The following is a 26,719-nucleotide window of genomic DNA, read 5'->3' as shown; positions in this document are numbered from 1 at the left end:
AAAAAAAAGAGAGGGAGGGAGGGAGGGAGGAATAGGACAGTATCGACGTAGGTAAAGAGGGGTTTGGTGGGGCAGGAGCAAGCTGAGACAAGGGGTTGGCTGGTGGGGTCAGGCTTGTGGATCTTGGGAAGGAAGTAGAATTGGACGGTGCAGGGTCCCCAGACTGATGTTGGAAGTGGTGGGTGGGAGGTTGTGTATTGTCTGGGAGATGATTTGCAGGGGGGGGCACGCGCGCGGAAGGAGGGAGAAGGAGTCATGATTGAGGGGAGGCAGTAGGAGGACGTGTCTTCGAGTTGGTGCCTAGCTTCAGTGGTGTTGTTACATCATAGCTATCAACTAGATTACTTGACTTAGTGTGGAAACAGGCCCTTTGACCCAACAAATCCACACCAACCTTCTGAAGAGCGACCCACCCAGACCCATTCCCTACATTTACTCCTTCACCTAACACTATGGGCAATTTAGTATGGCCAATTCACCTAACCGGCACATTTTGGACTGTGGGAGGAAACCAGAGCAAACCGACAGACAGGGAAAATGTGCAAACTCCGCACAAACAGTTGCCAGAGGTGGGAACTGAACCTGGGTCTCTAGCACTGAGGCAGCAGTGCTAACCACTGTGCCACTTCTACCAATGGACAGAAAAAAATTAAAACATCTGCAATTGTGCGATAGAGTCTTAGGAGATATTTTCATCTTAGAATCAGATATGTACAGTATGGAAACAGACCCTTAGGTCCAACTTGTCCATGCCATCCAGATATCCCAATGCAATCTGGTCCCATCTGCCAGCACCCAGCCCATATCCCTCCAAACCCTTCCTATTCATATGCCCATCCAGATGCCTTTTAAATTTTGTCAGAGCTTTTTCTTGCATTCATCAGGTCATTTTGCAAAACAATACAAAAACCAAAGAAAAACTTTTAAATGCATGACAGGAGAATGTTCATGGGTCAAAAGAGTGCTGCCATGCAGAATGCACCCAATAATGCTGATTGACAGTTAACAACCAGACCTTGTTAAATTTAAATATGGAAGGCTGATTCTGATAGGAAATAAATGGTAGTCACCTGTTTTGTTAAATTGAGACATGCACAGTCCATGTTCTGCCAGCACAGAATAGGACTCAATCTACATAACTGGACAGGTAGCTGTGCCATACTGCAATCCTGAATTCCTCAGTCAGGATTATCCAGCAAATGCTATTCAATTTTGGAACAATGTCTAATATCAGATGTGATTATGTTGTGAGCTTTACAAACAAATATTGGGAGAGTTATGAAAAGAATTTACTATGAAAATGGTGAAGTTACACAAATATGCAGAAACAATGAAGTGAAATATTGGGGTGATGTCATAATGTTCGACTAAATCTGAATTAGTTGCAGCAACACCAACTATGACAACAGATGTGAAAGATCAACCCAAGATGTCAAAGGAGCAAAGCCTAACTTCTGGACCTTCAGTCCAGAAGAAAGTGGTGATTGTCTTGATTTATGCCAGCAGGTTATAAAGATTTGGTCAACAGAATCCTAGAACCAGAATCACAGTATCTCTACAGTGCAGAAACCGGCCATTTGGCCGATCATATCCGCACAGACCCGCTGAAGAATATTCTACAGAGATCCACTTCCCACCACTCCATTCTATCCCTGTAACTGTGCATTTTCCACCTTACCTGCACATTTTTAGTTTGTGGGAGAAAACCAGAACAAGAAAACTCAGACATGTGGAGAATGTACAAACTGCACAGACAGTTGCCAGATGGTGGAATTGAACCTGGGTTCTTGGTGCTGTAAGGCAGCTGTGCTAACTACTGAGCCCACCACACCATCTCCCACCCCAACAAGCCACCCTCCAAATCAGATATTCAAGTCACTATAGCTGTTTTTGCCCATTCACTTCATGTCTATTAACACTAATGTGCGGATGGCATAGAAGATTGCCTATTCACATTTGCACTGAATAGTATAGCGTAGACTTTTACCGAGAGAAAAAAGACATTATGGTTAATTTTCATCTTGTACTTATCAGATGAGACACAAACATACCAATACTAAAAGACAATTGAAATAAATCGCTAGAAAACTCAGCAGCATCAACATTTTGGATCCAGTGACTCTTCCTCAGAACAGTTGAATTATAGTGAGAAAATGGATGTTGTTCAGTTGGCAAGTAGATTAATTGCTTAACTGCTTACTCTAGGAGAAAGTGAGGACTGCAGATGCTGGGGATCAGAGCTTAAAAATGAGTTGCTGGAAAAGCCCAGCAGGTCAGGCAGCAAAGGAGAAGGAGAATCAATGTTTCAGGCATAAGCCCTTCTTCAGGATTCCTGAAGGGCTTATATGCCCGAAATGTCAATTCTCCTTCTCCTTTGATGCTGCCTGACCTGCTGCGCTTTTCCAGTAACTGCTTACTCTGTACTCTTGTGGCAATATCCTAACACACTTTTGTTAAAATACAAAAGGAATATCAACTCCAACTGGTCCAGATATACAATGAGAAATGCAGAGATCCCCAAACTGATGTTGAAAAGATGCAATGCCTCAAATTCCTTTTTCTGGCACAGGATGAAAGACTGCATAGCAACTACATTACAAACTTGACTGAATATTAAATTGATCTTTGTAATTTTTGGTACACTTGGGCCTGTTCAGTGGACTGCCCAATTGAGGAGAGACATTTAAAATATTGGCCATTAAGCTGAGTTTAGGAAGCACTAGCCAATTAAGAAACACCAACTATATTCATTACACAACCAAAAAGCAGATACTGCATGATCCAGAAGTGGTCAGGATGTAATCCTTGACATCACACCACTGGATCAAATTACTTAATTATATTGTGAGGCAGAACGTGTTGATAGCTTTACTAGGACTAGTAGCAAAGTGTTCATCAAATCAAGTCACTTTTTGGGAGGGGGGTGGGCAAGAGAAATGCATTGAACCTCTGCCCAATGATTCAGCAAGTTTGTGTGACAATTAACTAAATGCTGTATACTGGGTGCATTGACAGTGTCTTTACCAGTTATGGGAAGCCTCAAATCATACTACAGGACACTATGCTCCCACTCCAAGGGGCACCAAGATGTAATGTAACCACAAAAGACAGGCAGGCAGTCAGTTGCAAGTTGGTGTTTACATATTAAATCCCACTTAAAATCAGGAATAAAATTGAACACAAAATGCAAAGCAAACATTTGTTCCAGAACAAAGTTTAGGTTTTGAAAATTTATTTTCAAAATAAATACAAATATGCACGTCACTGTCAAGTTTCCAAACACTGATTTCAGCTACTTTAGTATCATCTGCAGGATCCAAGAAAAAAAGGGTCACAGCCAATATTAAGACTTGTGGATTTAAGCTGGATCTACAGATAGTAATAGGAATCTTAGGAAAATTTTTGGTCAATATTAGGTTGCAAACACCTAGCCCCTGAACATTAACATAACCCCAAAACAGATCACGGCTTAGCAGTATTTCCCCCTCATCTTTCCAACATTAGTTTAAACCACGTCAAGAACAACATCCTTCAACATCAACCCAAAAAGCAAAAAAAATCTGCACTTATGGGCTTTTTAGTCATTTTATTGCTCCTGTTTCGGGAAACAGAAAGGGCCCAATTTCCTGGGAGTCAAAACTGGATTAGCAGATCCAGCACATCCTTAGTCTTCCAAAAAAAGGGAGATATTAGCACTCAAGTTTTTAGCAAATGCTTCATTACTTGTAGCTTCACTGAGCATTACCATGACCATGTTTCCAGTTGGAAGCAATCTTAAGGCAAGGAGGACCAATCCAGTTTTAATAGCAACAGAAATGTACCAAACAAGCTTTTGTAATGTAAATATAAAAATGTTTAATATGGATTGCAATTCAGAGCACCACAATAAAGGAATCACACTGGGGCAGCAATTTTACTATCGCTACCTTGTTTGCAGATGCTATCTAGTGTCTAAAATCTTGAGGGTAATGTAAAATTTTATCTTTTAAAGAATACACCTTTAGATTTAGACACAGGGCCAATGCTTAAATTAGTAGCCTCCAATTACAAATTTTGCTAAAATGTTTCTAAATGCAAGGTAGTAGATGAGGGCAAGATGAAGAAAGATGGGAAGAGACTAGTATGGAGCACAAGCACAGAAACTACTTAACAGTTTAACAGCTAAACAGCCTATTTTTGGCCTTCACACTTCGGTGCTATTTGTACCTTCAGTTATGCTTGAAGATCACACCTACACAGGAGTGGTGATAGAACATACATTCGTAGGACTCAGAAGTGATGTTACATGCTGATGAGGTTACACATTTTCATCATACAAAATTCATAATTGCTACTGCACAAATTTAGGACAGTGCAGTGCAAAGAGGATGAATGCCCTGAACAAATTCCTGTTTAAGAACAAAATTCTGAGACTTACACCTTTGTCATCAATTGCAAGGAAAATATTTAGGTGTAGCTTGCATTAGATACTTCTGAACAGTTCATTCCAAAAAGCACAAATAGGCTGTTAAAAATTACAATGCCACTTCAAAGAAAAAACTTTGAAGAAATTTAAACATACAAATTTCTATAGTACAGTATAAATGCAAATTTTAGAATAATTAGATTATATAACCAGGAAAAATGAAACAAGTGCTAAGCACTTTAGCTCAATTTTGAAAAGGACCAAACCTTACTTGCCTACTCAAATTTATGCAAAACAGAAAAAAGCAGCAATATCAATCTACATACTTAGTGATTTTTTAAAAAATAGCAATATATATGCTTCTGGATTAAAGGGAAGGTAACAATTCAACAAGGAGGGAAAACAACTAATTGAAATTTGACAAGTTACAGAAACTAACAAGATTTTATTTCTTAAGATTATTCAAACTATGTACATCTTAACATTCAACTCTAGCTTCATATGACTCATGGGAAGCACTTTCAAAAAAAGGTTGTTAGGCCTATTGCTCCCTGAAAAAGGTGCAAAAGAACAGCATTTGTTTTACTGTCAACTTTTGCATGGACTCTAAATTATGACAATTTCTAGGAAAAGCACAAAAGGAGGCAAGTTTTCATTTGTGCATTTTTTTTTTAATCCTGATATTGTGAAGGTTTTCATTAATCAAGGGGCCCATTCACACTACGTCACTACCTTAAAAAGAGCAATTTACACTTATTTGTTTTTCTCTGCTCCATCCCAAGAAAAAAAATTAGGTTCTCAACATGAAATTTCAGCTGATTGAGGGCCAGAGTTATCAACACCTCCCACATTAGTGTTGGCATTTGCATTCTGGTTCAATCCCACAGTTGGGTGGCTATGAAACTTGGATGCCTCCCCGGTGTGAGCACGACTCCTGTTGCCATCTTGGGAGACCACGCTGGATCCTGATGCTGAACGGGATCTCATAAGACGGGTCATGCTGGCTGCAGGCACTACATGTTAAAGAATGGGGCAAGAACAAATATATTGTAAACCAGAAACAATGATATCTTCTGTTAATGTTCTACCAAGTTTACGATGGTAAAATTATTTCTACTCACTGTAGCCCATTCCTTGCACAAAGTACTTAAAAGCCTCTGTAAGCTTTGCTGGCTGCAAGAAAACACCAGGAGTGAAAACTCAAAATGTTACTCATATTCCATTTTATCCACTGTGCTCATGAGCACAAGAAACAAGAGAACAAAAAAAGTGCAAGAGTGGGAGCAAGTTTTTCCAGAATGTGTTCCATTTGGAAGGTGGGTGCAAATGCAAGAATGTTCAGAGAACTCTGCTCTGCTCTAATCCACCCAAAATCCCTTCTATCTAGATAGATATGGAGACAAAGCCATTTTGACAAAGTCCCAATGGGAGGGCAAACTAGAATTAATATCTATATTGCACCTGTGAGATAAATTGTCTCAAAAGCAGATTCACAATACTTTTATTGTGAATCAAGACCTTAGGTAGATGACTAAAATCTTGGTGAATGAGACACGTTTTAAGAATTAGGAGGAAAGGGAAGTAGATAGGTAGAAAGATTGAAAGACAAAATTTCAGAGTTCAGGACACAGCTAACTGAATACATAACTTCCAACAGTAGAGTGATTAGAAGTCAGGGTTAGTCAAGAGGCAAGAAACAGACAAATTACTATGTTAGAAGTTTGTGGGGCTGGAACAAAGCTAGTGGGGTTAAGGCTATGGCAGGATATTTAATAAAATTTTATTTTCTTAAAAGTATACTTAATGCATATAGATTTTACGCAGGTTTCAAACATACCTGAACAACTTGTGGCAGTCCTCCACAGTCTGACATCTATTTCAAATGAAATGAGAAAAACAGTCAAGTGTCCATCTCACCATTCCTAATAGGTCAACAGCTCAAACAGATTAACAGGTAATTTCTCTCAATGAGATTTGCATATCTGGAGAATAAACTTTATTTGCACTGTACACAAGCAAAAAGAAATGAACTAGATTTGAAGAATTGAGATGTGGAAGGCACTAAGTGTTTTTATTTTCCATTTAACGCCATCTGTCTATTAATTTTACATACATGTTAATAACTATACAAAAACAAGATTTAGGAGGAATGGGTTGAGTCTGCTCTATTTAATAATCATGGGAGATGCACTAGTGACCTGTCTTTCAGCCTCCTGTAGCTAGAGAGGACTATCTAAAGTCTTCCTTAGCCTTAAATTCACTGACCCAGCCAATATTATTTTCTGGCAAACAATGCTATAGGCTAATTCTGAATAAAAGGAACAAATGCTGGTATTGCCAGTAACACCAAAAAGAATCCTTCACTAGAATAAAAATCCTCAGATGCCATGTATTTTTCATGCAATGTTGACAACTTTATCAACATAACACTATATTTAGAGGTCTTAACTTTTTAATTTTCTATTTCCACAAGACTCATGTCAGGCCAACTGACAGTTTTGCTCCTTCCCTTCTTGAATAGCAGCATTACATTTACCAACTTCCAACTGTCTAGGACTGTTCTAGAATATAGAGAACATTGGAAAATCCTGATCATGTATCCATAATCCTTGTAGCTATCACTACCTCTTAGGATGTAGGCCACGATGGCAACTGTTACCTTTAGATTTAGTAAGTTTAATATTTCTTTGCTAATATTAGTCAGAAGACCACAGCACAGAAAAAAAAGGTCCTGAGGCCCAATATGTCCACAAGTGAAAAACTATTCTATTCACCTTTTCCTGTGCTTAGCTCAACCTTGTATGTCTTGGCATCCCAAGTGACACAAATACTTGCATGTTGAGGGTTGCTGCCTCTACCACACTTTATATGCAACAAGATCTAGATTCACCCTTTGAGTGAAATAATTTCCTAGTCACCTCTAAATTGCCTGCCCTTAAAGTTTATGCCCCAGTCATGGACTGCTCCATCATGGGGAAATATTTCTATGTATCCTATGTCCCTCAATTTTATACACCTTCAATCATGTCTCCTCAAAACTCATCTGCTTAAGGAATATAACTCCAGTCTGTCAAACACTTCATAAAAAAAAAACTCTCCTGCTCAGGATATCCTTGCAAAGATTTTTTGTACCCTCTCCAGTACACACATCCTTTCTCTAATGTGGATTGCAGAACCATAGTAGCTGTGACCTAACCAATGTTTTATACAGTTCCAGCGGAATGTTCCTGCTCCTAAACTCTACACCTCAGCTAATTAAAAATTTATATAGCTTCTTAATCACTTTATCCACTTATCCCGAAACCTTAAAGGACCAACGTACATGCAGACCAAGTTCCCTCTGATTCTTGATTGACTTTCCCCCATGAATCACTGCACTCTGAATTCCATTTGCCACTGATCAGCTGATTTGACCAGCCTGCCTACAGTCAACTGTAATCTCAGGCAACTCTCCTCCCTATTTAGTATGAAAACTGGTGAGGTGCTATCTGAACTTTTTGGTCAGTCTACATTCAAATGCTAAATTGCTTATATAGGTTTTAAAAAAGAAAACAAATAGGAAGGCCCTCTCCAATACTGCCTCTTGTGCAGCCCTGCTGGATATTGACTTCTAGTTAGAAAAAACCCACAAACTATCATCCGGTTTTGTGCCACTCAGCCAACTGTGGTTCCAATTTGCCAGATTTCCTTCAATCCGGAGAGCATTCCTTTTGCCATTGGTCTCAATTTCAAACAATCATTTTCACATTCCTTTCTCCACCTCAAAAGGGTCATTTATTTCAGCTAATTCCCACTTTTAAAAACTGAAGTAATTAAAAACAAAAATTTCCTAGCTAGCATACTCTTTCCTCCCAGTCAACTTTAGGGTTTGCTGGTTTTAACTCTCCCAGCCATGTACATTACAAACTGTTTAATGGAGTACTATCCTTGAGCTCCCCATTAAAAAAAAAACCAAAAAAATTACTTTTCAGATTTGCAATGGAATGAACTTTGAAAATTTATAATCAGTACTGACAATTGAATAAGTTATTAGAAGCACTCAACTACTTTTGAGACTGAAAAATAATCCTTAGTGTGTTAAGTAACATTATATAGATTATCTCTGCAAAAAGAAATAACTGCAACTGGCATTAAAATGCCATGATACAATTGCAAGCTTCCATAAATTTTAATAGCAATCTTGGACATAATAGGCATGTGCTGTTTGATAAAAGAATTGGAGAACATATGCCAGTCAAGCCACCAGAGACTATTTTAGCAGCCAAAATACTTTTAAACCTTCTGCATGTTGTCTATATTTACGATTGACAAGTGGATTTGGGTTAAAAACATTAGACATAAACTAGCTCTAATACAGATATCCTAACAAGAGTTCATATATACAGCTCAGTTGTATCCTGACATCCAAATAAAGTAATTCAAGATGCTCTTGAAAGCTGTAAATCCTTTAAAAGGATTTACAAAGTATAATTTAAAGAGCAGCCCAAAAACTCATCCAGTTCAATGTTATTTTACACCAATAAACATTCAAAATCAAAGTCTAGATGCTCAATTTCAAAGTCAGCTTTGAATGCACACCTCCAGTAGATTTTATAATGCTAGCAATGACTGCAAACTACTGAAGCAATAGTGAATATTAAACAATTTTTCTATTGCCTCATCTTCAGCATATTGCAACTATAAAAGGTGTTTCTAGCATCGAAAATGAGCATGCTCACCAGAGCTGGAAAACTGGTCCACAAAAAATTTAGGGAGGTCTGTGACTCAGCATTAGTTTCGTTTTGATGCCATCCACTAACCTCCAAATTCAATGACGTCAAACATCTAAAGCAAGTGTAAAAATCACATGCAGGAATTCTGATACCAAACCAGAAAGTTACAGGCTCGCTCTTTTACAGCAGTGGGATGTGAGGGCATATATACGTTGATGAAATATCAAGCTAAAAAATTTCAACCAAAGCAACTTTAAACAGCAGAAAGGATATTTTATCCCACAAGTGTTTTTGTAGTTTGAAGTAACCATACTTTCATTCAACAATGCAGAACTAAAAAATATGTTATTCTCTAAAAAAGCTTTGAAGAGCAAGTTAACAACAGTTCAATTTCAATCTGCAGGGAATGCAATGGTACACCTTGTGGAAGAGTAGGGATTTGGTTCAGCAATATCTAGAACTCTTCAAATTACATTAAAAATCTGGATGTTCAGTTTCATAGAAGAGATAGCAAACACCACAGTTCTGCCATCATGCCAAATGAACAATGTAGTCCACTATAAACCTTAAACAGGACTACTGATTTAGTAAAATTATGAAAACTGAGTTCTTTGTTCACTAGATTAGGATCTGTTGATATTTTGGGAATCAAATATAATAAAACCACCAAAGTGCAACTTGTAGCATATAATTCAGCACTATTTGCTGACAGTATCCTCTGGCTTTAAAAAGAAGCCAGTGTAAATAAATCAGATAGACTTGCAGTCTTTCAGTGATTAAAAGCAGAATTCTCTTTGTTCACTAGGAAGATATTAAATTGTGTACTTAACCAATTCTGCACTCCCAGGTCATCCACATCCCATTGTTTTCATCCCTTCAGTCTGCCTCGAACCCTTGTAATTTGCCTACCAGTAGAACAGATCCATAGCAGATGCAGTTTCTCTAGCCCCTTCACTCATCCCTGGAATATCAGGAAAAGAAGGATACCTACATTAGGCTCCTACTTAACTAAAGCTCTGCCTTCAACACCACAATCCCAAACAAACTAATCTCAAAGCTTCCAAGGCCTACAACTGGATCCTCAGCTTCCTGATCCATGAAGACAGATTAACTCCTCCACAATAACACTGGCACCCCACACCACTGGATGCATACTTAGCTTCCTGCTGTACTCCCTATACACTCACTGTGGCCAATTTTCATACAAACTCAATCTACAAAAAAGTTTGCTGACAACACATGTAGGCCAGACAAATTCAGAATACAGGGAAGAGACAGAATGCTTGCGTCGTGGGGCAAAGATAATAATCACTCCCTCAATGTCAGCAAAACTAAAGAACTAATCATTGACTTCAGAAATAAAAGGAGGATGACACGATGCTAGCAATGGAGTTGGAGTGGAAGGCATCGAAAACTTAAAATTCCTGAGTTACAACCAAAAATCTGTCCTGTATCTCATGTAGATGCAATTGTGAAGGTGTCACAACAATACCTCTTCCTTAGGAGGCTTAGGAAATTTGGCATGGCCATTAAGGACCCTCACCAGCTTTTAGACCATAGAACGTGTGTTTTGGGTGCATAACAGCTTGGTACAGCAACTGCACTACCAGGACCATAAGAAATTACATAAACTGGTGTACATAGCCCAGACCCTCACGCAAACCAACCGGTTATCCATGGACTCCATCTATTTTTCATTGCCACAGACTGCCAATATCAAGGACCTTCTTTGAACCTCTGTCATGCAGAAGATAGAACATGTTCCAAACAGGGTAAAGAACAGGTTCTTCCCTACCATTATTAGACTGATGAATGGGCCTCACCAACTTCAAGTCTAACATTGATCTTGCTTTTGTGCACTTCCTATGCAGCCTTAACCTTGTATGCCTCATTTTGACTAATCACAAGGCTGTACAGATAAGGTATGACCTGCCTGTACTGCATGCAAATCAAAGCTTTTCACTGTAATAAAAGGTACATGTAGCAATAAATCATTATCCCTCTGCTATTCTCCATCTCCTATACCATCTTGTATCATTCCATTCCTTATGTATTTTGTCCCCTAACAATCATACTTTAAAATCGGCCCTTCTTTATTCTTTACCTTAAGTTCACAGCCAGTGATACTGGACAAGTCAGATCAGCGAGTGAAAGCTGCCTTGATAAGCCATGTTTTACTTTAATAATTTTATCTCAAATCAGTCAACATCTTTCTAATTTACTAATATCATGAGAGTTCACGATAGGCTGATTGAGAATAGAGTCAAGATATGTCTTCAAGTTAGAGTTTCCTACAAAACTGATTACATACCGAATACACAAAGCATGGTATTCAGAAATACCAGGCTCCAATTTTGCTGTAATCACTGAAGACTGATCCACTTGTTTCTCTGCAAGTGATTGTAATATTCACATGGCTAGATTTTAGACTTTTGCCCAGTTGTCCCAGTGTTTCTCTCTTCACTTTAACTCCACCCAAACTGGGTGATTTATGGTCAGTGGAGCAGGCATCACAACGTTGCTCCGAGTTCTTAAAGTCCTTGTACAGTGTTTGCATATATTCACAAAAGGCTGCTTTCAAAAACAAAAGAACTTTTGTGTATTGAAATAATGTTTGTTCTGAAGAGTCACCGGACCTGAAACATTAACTGCTTTCTCTGCAGATGCTGCCAGATGTGCAGAGATTTTCCAGCAATTGGAACTTGCATTTGTTTTTGTTGCAAATTTCTAGGAACGGCAGTTCTTTTCGGGTTTTTTCCCCCCCTCTGTTTTTCTCCTTGTGGTGCAAGATATTGTTTTAGGCTTTAAAATAACTCATTGAAACTAAGAGGATAGAGATTTCTAATATTTCAATCATTAGAGATATTTAAACCTTAGAGAAAGATCATCCTGTTACAACTTTAAAGTTTTGTTCATCTTGGGATTATAGTTGGTTCTTTATGGCAAACTTCTGCACTAACAGTAAGTGAACGTCTCTTTATGAGACCCTTAAACTGCTAACAGCTCACTACTTAAAATATGTTTAAGCTGTTCTTTCATATCCTTTTGTTTCTGGTAATTCTCTTGCACTGATGTTCAGCAACCTAAGCTGCACTAATTACTACCACAACTGCTGCTGTTACTCTGGTATCCTTATTCCTCTGAAAAATAATCCATATACTGGAATTGTGTTTTTAAACAAGCTATGGTTTTCTCATAAGGGAAACAGTTTGGTATGCACAGAAAATGCTGAATAAAAGTCAGCAGCTATTGCAGCCTCTGCAGAGAGAAAACAAATTTTAAAACATTTCGTTCATTTGAGGTGGTTGTTGTAATGGACTCAACATTAACTTTCTTTACCCATAGATGCTGCTACAATTGCTGTTTCTTCAGGTGTTTCATGTTTATTTCACATTTCCAGTATCTGCAGAATTTTGCCTTTATTTGCCATGTTTGCTTTTCTGCTTATAATCAGAAAAGAAAGCTAGGTGCCTTTCTCTCCTAGACCACAGCACTATTCACCTCAGAATTCCTAAGAGCCTCATCCAAATGTCTGACATTGTATACAAACAATCTGGTACCTTTTAGAACTAAATTAAAATGTTGCAAATGTTAAGGATGTTTTAAAAACACATGTCATGAATCCATCACATTCTCCATGGCTTCTATTGCTATGTTGCAACATGAAAAGTCAGCCCTCCCCACAATGCCAGCAACTGCTGACAGTTGCTATCTGAAACACATACTTAAGGCTGTCAGGCTCCTCCACAACTGTGCAATTTGAAAGTGTGGGCAGAAAGTGTATTACTACAGATATACAAGAACAAAAACAAAAGCATTTCAAATAAGACAGAATTAATGCACTGACCAAATATCTCCTCTACCAGGTTAACCATTTTGGAATAGGTTTTAAGACCTGAATCTGTACTTCTGAATCACATTGTGTATTTCAAAGCTCCCAGTTACATACTGCTTGGGAAAATCTTGTATTCCATTCCTTTTTCAATGTTTGTTGTGGTGAAAACAAAGAACAATATTTACTTTCAACAGATAAGATCAAGAGACATTTGACAATTGTTTATCAAAAACCACATACTAATTTAAGTCATTAGATAAACAGATCACTTAAGTATGGAGACCTGCACAAGCAGGTTCACTACGTGCACTGATCTTGGATATCTGTGCACTATAAAATAGAGCAGATCAAAATTGAATAAGAGCATTCTGCAGCCAAGTGCCAGGTTCAATCTCAAAATTCTGCAGTAATCACAAGAACATTAATTCATTTGCATTTCTGAAAGACTTTATTTTTTCTTTCATCCAGTCATTTCTAAATCTGAGACACACCTCAAACTTAAGATGCTCTGGTTTCGAAGTGGATTTTACAATCTAAAAAAAGACCCAAAGAATGATTTTTTTTTTAAGACTCTACAATTCATCCACATTGTGGTTAAACAGTAAGCAATGGATTTCCTGTAAACTTGCCTTTTGCTGGTGATAAGTTTCAGATACCCATAAGTATTCTAAAGCCAAATACCATAACATTACCTTTAGCAGAGTAGTCTTTGTTGGATCAAGCTTAGTATTACAGTCAACCTGAAAGAAAATATTTTCAGCAGTAAGCACTTTTACATGATTATGAAACTAAATCACTTAATTAACCAAGAGATGAGCCCCAGTTTAGATAAATTTTACATAATTTCAGCTTGCTCTAATTATGCTGACAGAAACTGCTTTGTCATTTAACATTCTAACAATACTTATATAATAATGATGTTGATTCTGTCAATTCCACCCCCCCACCCCAGAAAGTAGTGACTCCTTGTGTCCTCTGATTAATTCACTAGATAATGTGCACATGCGATTCCCAAGCCTGATATTGAGCCACCAGCCACGGATGACCAAACTTTTAGAGTATGACTGTTCCTTCTTTCATAGAGTTAAAATCCTGGGAGCAGTTCTCACACTTTACAGTACTGAATGTGTATCTACACTGTATGAACTATACATGTTTAAGGCTGCAGCTCACCACTTATGTGCAATTAGGATAAGTAAATAATGACATTGCCAAAGAATACAAAAAAGTGCTGTAATGAACCATTACAAGCTTTATCCGGTCACAAACATGCAGTTACCTCTAGCAGAAGGGAAGAAAAATGCATTTTATTTATCTCAAATTTTCTGTGACAAGGACACATCAAATTAACTCATCTTTGGTCTGTTACTGAATGTCCCATTAATGATTACAGCAAATCTCCTTTCAGCATTATTCCAGTTTAGGTTACTTGGCATGTGCCTCTAAAGTTGCTTACAATTCTACTTCAGTTTAGATGTTTGAAAATTCAAACACTGAGTTAATTTAGCAGTTCCAGAACAATGTGTTTACAACTGTTAATGTCACTGATACAGTGAAGTATGGCACTTTATTTTCTACTTCAATCTTGACCAGCACAAAGTCATTAGAATAAAACCAATTCTAAATGTTGGATAACAACTGATCAAGTGTGATAAAGTGAGGACTGCAGATGCTGGAGATCAGAGCTGAAAAATGTGTTGCTGGAAAAACACAGGTCAGGCAGCATCTAAGGAGCAGAATTGACGTTTCGGTCATTAGCCCTTCTTCAGGAATGATCAAGTGTGCCAATGACAGCAAGTAGGATGTGTACACAAATCAACAATTCTTATTACATGCAGGGTGGAGACTGAAACAATATATCTAAAATCTTAGTTTTCTGATGACAGTTGCCACATTATGGCCCAAGAGAAAAATTTAGTTTTTGACAATGTTTTGAAGCTGACCTTTATGACCAGGATTATTTCAAGATGAATTTCTAACATCTTAGGTCTTTGAGATAACTTTTATTCCAAAACATATTGGCTTTACTACAGATTATATTCAAGGATAAGCAATCAGGCCAATTTAGTATATTATTCCAGAAAGTAATAAAATGCAATTAGAAACATCCAAATTTCAGTGCAGATTCCAAGACAACCAAACAAAAATTGTGCATTTAGTTTTCAGGCATAAAATTTCTTGATCAATTAAAATGATGCATACATACAGTATTAAGGAACTCATTTCACTTCCCAAAGACACTGAATATTTAGCTGACAAAAAAACATGCAAGGTTTAGAAATTTCATTTTAGAAGAATGCCCAAGAATCAAAACAAGCTCAAATCAATTTAAACCCTTTAAAGCTCCCAAATAATTGCAATAATTGTGGTTATACAAGGCAATAGGTGTTAACGAGAGTTTGAGCAAACATTCACTGAACACCATGATGAAGCATCAATTTAAATTGGATTAACAATCTTAACATACCACAGCATCCACTGCAGGGGAGGTATCTCCAACCACCAACAAAGCTGGACACCTACAAACAAAAATATGATCAACACAACTCACTAGTCAATATCATTGACTTTTACCATTACTCAGTGCAATAAGACACTTTTCCACAATAAGACACTTCCACAATAACAATCCAATCAGTTGGATAGAGAGAGAAGCATTATGTAAAGATGTAAAGGACCATTTTAAACCATGTCAGAAAAAGACCGAAATACATTTGCTTTCCTGGAAGGACTAAAGGGGATAGGCTCAAGTTAGAAACCTAACTCCCAACCCAAACATGTCCTGTTCTAAATTTAAATATACTAGGCCAACCATCCAATTCAAGTTGGTGGATTACAGCTTGATATGGGGAGACTCAACCAAATCTTTATAATCTACACTAACCTGCACCACTCAGAAGTCAGGTCCCAACTTGTTGTTTTGCTCATGGAAGTCCCAAATACCTCTTTCCTGACCCCCAGCAACTCATTCCCCAGCTTTATTTACTCAACTCTATCCATTCTAAATCACAGCCACTACCCCATAACTACTACTAGGAGCCACAGTCCCTTATTTACTACCAGATCAAGACCTAGAATCTAGCATGAACCAAACAACTGTGGCTGTAATTAATGACCAACTCGCTTCTTGACTGAAGGTTGAACTATTAATCAAGCTGAACTTGTACATCAGGTTTGTGAAAAATGCTCCCCTCCCTAACAACTAGCTGATGATTTCATTTGTACAACCATTAAAATCTTCCTCAATACCATCATAAAGTTCAAAACAAAATAGACTAGTTTCCATCCAACAGTCCAAATTCAATGCTGGATCCAAGAATGAATTCAAAAACTCACTGTAAAGTAAGACCTTGGTGATGGTGATGGTGCTGCCCTGCAGGAAGAGGGCGCTCAACATCTAGATCTCTTCGGCTACAAAGAAAAAAAAGTCATGTTAAAGTCAGAACTGCTTGCTTTTGTTTAGTTTACACATCTTTCCCAAACCTTGTTTACTGATTGTATACTGTAGTGCTTCTCATCAATAGTTTGAAACATTAACATTTCAGGCACGTTCTAGATATTCCAGCTGTACATTAAGCAACCAAAGAGAAAATGCTGGAAAATCTCAGCAGGTCTGGCAGCATCTGTAAGGAGAGGAGAGAGCTGACATTGAGTCTAAATGACCCTTTGTCAAAAGGATCTGTTAGACTCAAAACGTCAGCTCTTTCCTCTCCTTACAGATGCTGCCAGACCTGCTGAGATTTTCTAGCATTTTCTCTTTGGTTTCAGATTCCAGCATCCGCAGTAATTTGCTTTTATTTTGTACATTAAACAACTGTCATTTAGAGTCAGAGTCAGATGTGCAACATGGAAACAGACCCTTGGTCCAACCTGTCCACGCCAGCCAGATATCCCAAGCCAAATAGTCCCACCTGCCAGCACCCCACCCATATCCCTCCATACGCTTCCATTCGTATACCCATCCAACTGCCTCTTAAATGTTGCATTTGTACCAGTCGCCACCACTTCCTCTGGCAGCTCATTCCATACACATACCACCATGGAAAAAGTTGCCCCATAGGTCTCTTTTATACCTTTCCCCTCACCCTAAACAGATGCCCTCTAGTTCTGGACTCCCTGACCCCAGGGAAAGGACTTTACCTATTTACCCTATGCATGCCCCATAATTTTGTAAACTTCTATAAGCTCACCCCTCAGCATCCGACACTCCAGGGAAAACAGCCCCAGCCTGTTAAGCCTCTCCCCATAGCTCAAGTCTTCCAACCCTGGCAAAATCCTTGTAAATCTTTTCTGAACACGTTCAGGTTTCACAACATCCTTCCGATAGGAAAGAGACCAGAATTGCACACAATATTCCAACAGTGGCCTAACCAATGTCCCGTACAGACAGGACATGACCTCCCAAATCCTGAACTCAATACTGACCAATAAAAGAAAGCATACCAAATGCCTTCTTCACTATCCTATCTACCTGTGACTCCACTTTCAAGGAGCTATGAACCTGCACTCCAAGGTCTCTTTGTTCAGCAACACTCCCTAGGACCTTACCATTAAGTGTACAAGTTCTGCTGAGATTTGCTTTCCCAAAATGCAGCATCCTGCATTTATCTGAATTAAACTCCATCTGCCACTTCTCAGCCCAGTGGCCAATCTGGTCAGGATCCCATTGTAATCAGAGATTACCTTCTTCACTGTCCATTACACCTCCAATTTTGGAGTCATCTGCAAACTTACCACTTATACTTGCAAACCTTGCATCCAAATCATTTATGTAAATGACAAAAAGTAGAGGACCCAGCACAGATCCTTGTGGCACTCCACTGGTCACAGGCCTGTAGTCTGAAAAACAACCCTCCACCACCACCCTCCTCAGTCTTCTACCTTGAGCCAATTCTGCATCCAAATGGCTAGTTCTCCCTGCATTCAGTGAGATCTAACCTTGCTAAATCAGTATCCCATGGGGAACCCTGTCAAACTGCCTTACTGAAGTCCATATAAATGACATCTATCACTCTGCCCTCAATCCTGTTACTTCAAAAACTCAAGTTTGAGAGACATTATTTCCCATAAAGTCATATTGACTATCCCTAATCAGTCTTTGCTTTTTCAAATACATGTACATCCTGTCCCTCAGGATTCTCTCCAACAACTTGCCCACCACTGACGTCAGGTTCACTGGTCTATAGTTCCCTGGCTTGTCCTTACCATCTTTCTTACAGTGGCATCACGTTAGCCAACTTCCAGTCTTCTCACTTGTGCCTATTGGATGATACATCTCAGCAAGAGACAGTCATTTCTCTAGCTTCCCAGAGTTCTAGGTACACCTGATCAGGTCCTGGGGATTTATCCACCTTTGTGTTTCAATACAGCACTTCCTCCTCTAATATGGACACTTTGCAAGGTGCCATAATCTATTTCCCTACAGTCTATATCTTCCTTATCCTTTTCTCTTTGAGAGCCTCAACACAATCTTCTCCCATCATCTTCCGATATCAGACATCAGCCAATGCTGGTATAAACAAACAGCCAGCATGGGCAACAGTGATCCAGTATCAGAGCTTCTGGAAACTTTAACCTAACCCTAGCAGATATGTTAGGGAATAAAACCAGCATGCAGCAGTGAGACTGCAAAAGCCAAAGACCGACAAGGGGAAAACAAACAGGTAGGTGACTGGTGGTACAAGGGAGTTTGACAAGGTTGGGTGGTATTTAAATGTAAGGAGCCTGACAAGTGAGGTAGGTGAATCAAGGGCAAAAATCAAACCATGGAGGTATGAATTCATTGCGATCATTGAGACTTTGTTTCCAGGGCAGGTGGGAAATTGTTAACTCCAGGATAAGGTTTTCAGGGGAGACAAGGAAGGAGGTAAAAGAGAAAGGGGTATCACAATATTGATCATGGCATCAATTATAGCAGTAAGGAGGGATGGCATCCTAGAAGGCTCCTCAAATGAAGCCATACAGATAGAACTTAAAACCTAAGAGGAGCCATCACATTGCTGAGAATGCATTGTGGTTGAAGATAAACAGAAGAATAGATATGTAGGCAAATTTCAGAAGACTAAATAGGATAGTGATAATAGGGAATTTCAACTTCCAAAAACTAACTGGCATAGTCAATGTGTTAGTTTAGAAGGAGTGTAATTCTTAATATGCATCCAGGAGAGATCTTCAAAGCCAATACATAGAAGGCCATAAGAGACATGGAACAGTCCTGTACTTAAGAATTTAGGTAAATGAGGCCAAGTATTAGCACAAGTGCTCTTGCATAAACTGATCATAAATAACTCTGCTACATTAAATTAAAGATTGCAATGGAAAAAAAAGGACAAGGATGGGCAGGACATTAAATCATTCTAAACTTGCAGGAGGCCAGATTTGAATATGGATCAGGCATGATTTAGCTAGAGTGGATCAAATGCAGATTAGTTTTTCCAGGAAAAAAAATGTAATTGCTTTGTATGTGTCCCACTGCTCCAACCAACCAATGAGGGAGAGTAGTGCTGTAATGTTCTAATAAAGACAAGGGTGGGACTAAGTCCTGTGAACCCTAGACATCAAAAAGGGATATACAGGATTGGAAGATTAAAGAAAAAGGCTTGTGACACATACTGCCAAAGCTCTAGTGGAACACAGTATTGGCAAACTTAAAACCAGGAAACTAGGAGGGGGCAAAAATGAACAGGAAAGAAGAGTGTAAAAAAGGAAAATCCATTTTACAAATACTTTAAATGGTAAAAGGGCAACAATAGAAAGGAAAGGGCTCATTAAGGATATCAGTGGTAACTGGTGTGTGGAGCCAAAGATCAGGAGGATTCTAAATGAATACTGTGCATTGATGTTCATGAGAAAAAGGGAAAACGTGACAGAATTAATCTGCATTTCCAAATGCAGATTAAAAAAAAAAGTCAGCATGGTTTTGTTAATCAACTCGATTAAATTTTTCAAAGAAGAAGAAGTGACCAGGGTAGAGGGGAAGGCATTGGACAATCTATTTGAAGTTCAAGGGAGACTGGTCACAAGAGCCATGGGATCCAAACAAACTTGGTTAATTCGATCCAGAATTGACCATGCAGAAAGAGGGAGATGGAAGAGGGATCTTGTGATTGGAAGCCTGTGCCCAGTGTGGTTCCACAGGGAACAGTGTTGCTTTGTGTACACATATAGACTTGAATGTATGAAGATTAATCAGTTCCCAGATGATAGGAAAATTATTGAGGTGGCAAAGAGTGAAGAGGATAACCTTATATTAAAAAAGGAGAATAGACAGACCAGATTGCCACTGATCAGTGACAAACAGAAATCAATTTGGATAAGTACTACATTTGGGCAGGACAACAAGCAAGGGAATACATGATGAATGGTAGGACCCTGGGGAGCACAGAGGATTAGAAGGATTGTACACACATTCTAACCCTTTAAAAGGCAGTAGGACAGGTAGACAAATTTGCTGAGTCATATAGGATACTTGTCTTTATTAGCTGAGGTAGAGTTTAAGAGTGGGAAGGTTATGCTAGAACTGTAAAATTTGGTTAGGTCACAGTTAGACAATGGTGTGGAACTCGGGGATGAGAGGGGGGTGCGAGGGGGATTTACCAGGATAAAACCACAAGAAATTCAGATGCTGTACATCAGGAACAAAAACAGATATTGCTGGAAAAGTTCTGCCGGTCTGGCAGCATCTGGGGAGAGAAATCAGAGTCAACAGTCCTGAGGGTGGGTCACTTGGCCCATAAAAAGGACTTTGATTTCTCTCCAGATGCCAGACCTGCTGAGCAGTTTAAATGACCCAAATTTAAAAACAGGAAAGAGCAAGAAGTGGTAGGAAACTGAGCTCATTGCCTGGTAAATTAGGTAGAGCCAAAACTCCCATAATAGTTTATTTATATGTACACTTGTGATGCTAAAGCATAAAGAGGCTCTGGGCCAAAGGAAGTAATTTTCACTGGCGTTGCCTTGATGAACCAAAGAGGGTGTTTTCTCTGCTTTAGACTTCCAACTACATGACATCAAAGAGGGTGGCTGGACACTAAATGTAGGAGACAATCTCACCTGGTGAGTTTAACCAAATGCTTAATACCCAACCCCTACCAAATCCCCAAAAATGAAGGGAAAACTGTACTACTGTGAAGCCTGACATCAGAAGATAAATTACTGCTAGAAATAGAAGGTAGCCGAGGGCCTAGTAAGAGTGAAGTAGGTGGGTTTTTTTTTTCCCCGAAAAAGAGTATTGGAGAAATTTAATCCATTAAATCAAAACATCCCAGGACTTGACATTTTACATTCGAGAGTTTTAAAGGAGGCAGTTGCCAGACAATTCCATTTTCTGCAAACTCCCATTCAAGCTGCACACTATCTTTATTTGGAAATATTACAGTTCCTTCTTAGTTACTGGATCAAAATCCTAGAATCTGAGCCCTGACAGTATTGGGTCTATTCAAGGCAGCTCACCACTACCTTAAAAAAAGGAGAATTAGTGATGGACCAGAATTTATTGCCCAACTAGCAATGCCCACATCCCATGAATTGAAAAAAATGCACTGCTTAGGACTCTAACATTTCCTAGGTTCTACAAGTCTAAAATTCTTAAGAGTCACTTGACTCAAAGTGTTAGTATTTTGTCCACAGACTGCCAGACCTGCCAAGTTTGCTCAAGAATTAGTTTTAGATTTCTAGCAACCATGGTTCTTGAAGTTATCTAAATCCCTTTGTAGACTTTGAATAGTTTGCGAATAATGGTTACAGTGGTCAATCCCTTCATCCAAGCCATGAATAAATTGTAAATAGTGAACAGCAGAGTATTCCAACCAGAATCTTATTCGCTTATTCCAACCTCTGCTTCCGTTAAATCAATCACCCATCCTAATATAAACCACCCCAATTCTCATGAGTTCACATTTTGTAAAGTAACTTTTACAAATTCAAATACATGACATTTCTGGTTACCTTTTACACATTCCAAATATTAAAAAAAGGGTTAATAAATTGGTGAAACGCCATCTCCCTTTCAAAAACCTATCCAGGTTCTCCATGATATTGTTTTCTAAAATACCTATCATTTTGGCAATGTCATATTTAGAATAATTGGCTTGTTTCCTCTAATAATGATCTTAAATTTGTTTTCTTCTAATTTGCCAATTCTCTAGAAACTAGCAAAGTGTTAAGCATTACAACAGAATTCACTTGCAGTCTTTAAGCCACTCCTTTATGATCAGAGGATGCAGGACATTGGATGGAAGACTTGCATCAGTTTAGTCCCTTTTTTAAAATTTTCCTCGTACTTTTCCCCCCTTGGTGATTGTAATGCACAAGTTCCTTTTGAAGGATGCTTTTCGTGACTTACTATAAAATGTAAAGAAACACTTTTCTCGCTCAAAAGGAACCTGAGGGGCCTATGGTTATGCTACAACTGCTGCCTTACTGAAATCAAGTTGTGAATGCGCTTGAATTTTAAAAAAAAAGTGTTTTACTGTGCTTCACAGTATAGAGCCTTTACCTAGGTCATAATTAATTGACCAAAAATTGAAATAGGAATCCAGTACTACTTTACCTGTTATATGAATCAACAAAAAGTTGCAAGTTGTTGTGATTAATCTCAGAAGTAATGTGAGCACGATACATCTGGATCAACTCAGGGTTCGAATGTATTTCATCCTAAAACAGATTGCAAATATATTAAATAATGGTAACTGCAAAAATCAAATCACAGAAGTAGTTTAATCAATCTCAGTCAAGAGGTAAAGAATGGTTTGTGAAAGTAGATTGACAAACTTGTATATAAAAATAAGTTATTTAAAATGTAACAAACTTTCAGAAAAATTTGGTTTTCAAGTGTTCAGCAGGTTTGGCTGCATTACCTACAGAAATCTTTGTCTCCACAAATGATGCAAGATTTCCAATATTTTCCATTCTGTTTCCAACATTTATAGTATGTTACTTTTAAAATAAATTAGAGTTGCTAAAATCTTAACAAACATCATTGGCAATTTTGACAGACATTTCACAACATTCATATCTAAAAGACAATGACTATCTTTCATTTTATTTTATAGAAATTACCTGCAAGCCTTTTGTCAAATTGTTGTTGGGACTATGTAACATTGTCAACATCAGGTATCAGATTAGTATAGTAAAGCAAAGACACTTCTATCCCTCCGACACCTAAAACTATGCTAGTCCCACTTTCCAGCAATTGATCTACAGTCTTAATGTTACAAGATTAAAAAGTACTTGGATGAAAGCTTAAAAGGTTAAGAGATTTCCCACTGAGCTTTCCAGATTCCTGCCACTTCATGAAAAGCAATTCCTTAAAATCACGACTAAATCTTAAAGGCAAGAGGTTATGTATTCTGGTGATTGACTATTTAACAAAGAGGGAATAGATGTTTTTTATTCATCATGCCCCTCAAATTTTAAGCCAAATAGTATACTTGCTTTTATGATCAGAGACAGCATTTATGCTGGAACTGCACAAGGTGTTAATTAGGCATGCAGTGCAGTCTGGAATCCACATTATAGGAGGGATATGACAGACCTGGAGGGTGCAGAGGAGATTTACTAAGATGTTGCAAGTGTTGGAGTGTTGCATGTAAGAGCGCCGACAGCCAAGAGTGGTTTTCTTTATAGAAAAGATGGTGGTGGGTATGGGAAGGTGCAGGTCAGGCAGCATCCAAGGAGCAGGAGAAGACGTTTTGGGCATGAGCCCTTCTTCTACATTCCTGAATAGGGGCTCATGCCCAAAATGTCGATTCTCCTGCTCTTTGGATGCTGCCTGACCTGCTGCACTTTTCCAGCAACTCATTTTCAGCTCTGATCTCCAGCATCTACAGTCCTCACTTTCTCCATGGGAAAGCGCAGTACTGATTGAGGTGTAAAATTGAGGGGCATTAAGAGTGGACTGAAATGAAATCTTCCCCTCAGTGGAGAAATCAATAATGAAGTGACATAGATTTAGCCCAAGGGGAAAGAGGATTGAGGAGTGAGAATAAACTCACCCAGAGAAAAGTGGTGGAAATGCAGAATTCTGTATGTATTTAGAGGTGACTTGCAATACCAAGGTATATAAACAAGGCTCTGGGCAAAGTGCTGCAAAATGAAGTTAGAATAGTTAGGTGATTAGTCCATTGCATTTTCAGTCCAAAACAAAGGGCCTTTTGCTGTGCTGTAGGTCTCTATGACTATGACCTGAAACAAGTCCCTTCTTGGGCTTCTCTGCTCTAAAGTAAACAACCTGAACTTATCCATTCTGTCTTCATAGCTAAACTGCTCCATCCCAGGCAACATCCTGATGAATCTCCTCTGCACTTCCTCCACTGCAGTCACACCATTCTTCTAGTGTAGAGACCAGAACTGCGCAGAGTGCTCCAGATCTGGTCGGCATGGACGAGTTGGACCGAAAGGTCAGTTTCATGCTGTACAATGGGTCTACGTAGTCTCACTAAATGTCCTGTACAGCTCAGACAGTTTTTAATCTCTGCCACAACTAAAGACAAGAATCTCTGCGCCTTCTTAACTATCCTACAAACTGGTCTTGCAGTCTATGGACAAGCATCCCAAGATTCCTCGATTCTTCCTTGTGTCCTACTGTTCATTGGAAGAAACTGGATAGCAGGGAAGTACCTTATCAGGGTTAAATCCTATCTGCTGTTTATCTGACCATACTTTTATATCATCTTGGTACCCAATAACTTCCTCATTGTCAACCAACTAGGGAGTCATACCATGCCCACACATTCTAAAAAATGTCCGAGTGTCACCATATCTCAGGCAAGGCGAGAAAGTGGAGTGGACCTTCATGGTAACCTCAGCCAGTGTATAATTAGACTAATCTGTCCCTGTGGACAGCTTTCTACCATTAAACCAATTTTGGATGCAACTTGCCAAGTTATCCTTGATACCTGGTGCTTTTCCCTTCAAGAGGTTCTCCCATGCATGAAACAAAAACAAAGTCATTGCTGGAAAAGCTCAATGTCTGGCAGCATCGCTGAAGATTAGTTCTGATTTATGTTTTAAATCCTGTAACCCTTCCTCAGAACTGATGGTAGCTGGAAAAATGTTGGTTTATATGTAAAAAAGATAGGATGGAGGGGTAAGGAGTAAATGAAACGTGGGGATAGATCAAAGAGAGAAGAACAATTGAACAGAGAGTGATAACAAACTGACTAGGAGAGGAGAGTGATTAGCTGTTAATGGAGACTGTTAGTGGCTCCCATATAGGATGTTGTCAAAGGCTTGGCTGAATTTCACATCCAATTCCCTGATTCACACACTTGGTCACCTTCAAAAATTCAATTAGATTTGTTAGACATGATCTCCCTCTGACAAAGGAATCCTAACTATCCAAGATCAAACCTTACTTTGGCAAAAACGATTAAATACTAGTTGATTAGTATTACTAATTTTGCATGCATCCTTTCCCACACCCTACTACAAAAAGTGCCTAAAGCCCTTCAAATGCTTTGATCTCGTTAAAGCATTTCTTTACTAAAACGATAAAGATGCTAGGTATGGTAACAGAAAACATGACAAAACAGGATTGGATACCCACAAGTAAGGAAAATGTGCAATATGATGTGTAATTCACACAGCATTGCCACTTTGAATCTAGTGATAGACATCACAAGGCAGCAAAACACAGAAGCAACTTTAAAAGTTACTGTTTTGACATCCTGCAGCACACATGCTGTAGATGGTGTACTCCAATGATAGAGGCACGTAAGATAATAATTTTCAGTTGCAAATTATGTTAAATTCTCTATTCTAAATATGTCTGAGTAGCTAGGCATTCATAACAGAGGACTTACTTGGGTTGGGAATATAACAATGAAGTGGGCATACATTTAAGTACTTTGTCCTGCACGAGTGTTGTTCTGTCCAATCCAAGTTGCTGGCTAGTGGGTATTGCCAATATATTGAGGCAGGAATCTCTACTATGGCAATACCAGTGTAGAACAGGGTGGGGTTAGAACTTGATTATAACTGAAATTGCAACTTACAACTTATCACTAGGCAGCAGGGTGGCTCAGTGGTTAGCACTGCTGCCTCAGCGTCAGGGACCTGGGTTTGATTCCCACCTTGGGCAACTGTTGAGTTTGCACATTCTCCCAGAGTCTGTGTACTCCAGTTTCCTCCCACCATCCAAAAAATGTGCAAGTTAGGTGAATCGGTCATGTTAAATTACTCAGTGTTGCTGCATTAGTCAGAGGTAAAGAGGGTGAAGGGGTCTGGGACGGTTACTCTTCGGCAGGCTGGTGTGGACTTGTTGGGCCGAAAGGCCTGTTTCCATACTCTAGGGAATCAAACCTAACCTAATCACCACAAGCTGTATGTTTCTTGATCTCTTGATAAGTGTTGCCTTGTGATCATGCAAACGTATGCACAAAAATGAAAATCAGCAATTCCTGGCCAGAGGTCATTAAAGAATCAGTTAAACATGGTTGGGCCATTAACAATGCTTCATGAATTCTGTAGCAAGTGTCTTGGTGCTGCTCTAAGATTTTTCTCTTCAGTCAACTGCCATTAACCACAATTGTTACATAAGTTTGCGGTTAAGAACTTTGGAGTGGCAGCTGCCAATAAACTATTTTCTTTTAGTATTCAGTTATTGAATACACATCTGAATCAACAGCACACAGGGTCCAAAGCCAAATAGTTCTGGCCAAAATCTGAATATACTGTCAGCATGCAGGTTTCACTTGGACACCTCTGCAAACAAGAGGGGGAAAAAAGTGAGAAAGGAATGGAGGGCAAAAAAAAAACCATACAGAA

General features: G+C 38.8%; 1 protein-coding gene across 3 annotated transcripts in view; it reads right to left on the bottom strand.

The window, feature by feature from the left end:
* Nucleotides 1–3,835: 3,835 nt before the first annotated feature.
* The window catches only part of LOC122548912 (protein NDRG1-like), a 68,809-nt gene continuing 45,925 nt past the window's right edge, over nt 3,836–26,719 (bottom strand). For all 3 annotated transcript variants that reach the window (XM_043687877.1, XM_043687879.1, XM_043687878.1), the window contains 7 exons: nt 22,503–22,606; nt 16,289–16,363; nt 15,420–15,471; nt 13,645–13,692; nt 6,243–6,278; nt 5,527–5,578; nt 3,836–5,418 (listed from right to left, as the gene is read on the bottom strand). In XM_043687877.1, coding sequence (XP_043543812.1) covers nt 5,204–5,418; nt 5,527–5,578; nt 6,243–6,278; nt 13,645–13,692; nt 15,420–15,471; nt 16,289–16,363; nt 22,503–22,606 — 582 coding nt within the window. In that variant the 3' untranslated portion in view covers nt 3,836–5,203. The remainder of the gene's footprint in view (nt 5,419–5,526; nt 5,579–6,242; nt 6,279–13,644; nt 13,693–15,419; nt 15,472–16,288; nt 16,364–22,502; nt 22,607–26,719) is intronic.

This window comes from Chiloscyllium plagiosum, chromosome 4 (assembly GCF_004010195.1).
Source record: "Chiloscyllium plagiosum isolate BGI_BamShark_2017 chromosome 4, ASM401019v2, whole genome shotgun sequence".
In the NCBI taxonomy this organism is placed as follows: Eukaryota; Metazoa; Chordata; class Chondrichthyes; order Orectolobiformes; family Hemiscylliidae; genus Chiloscyllium; species Chiloscyllium plagiosum.
Note: the sequence above shows the minus strand (reverse complement) of the source record. Positions and strands in the feature narration are given on the sequence as shown.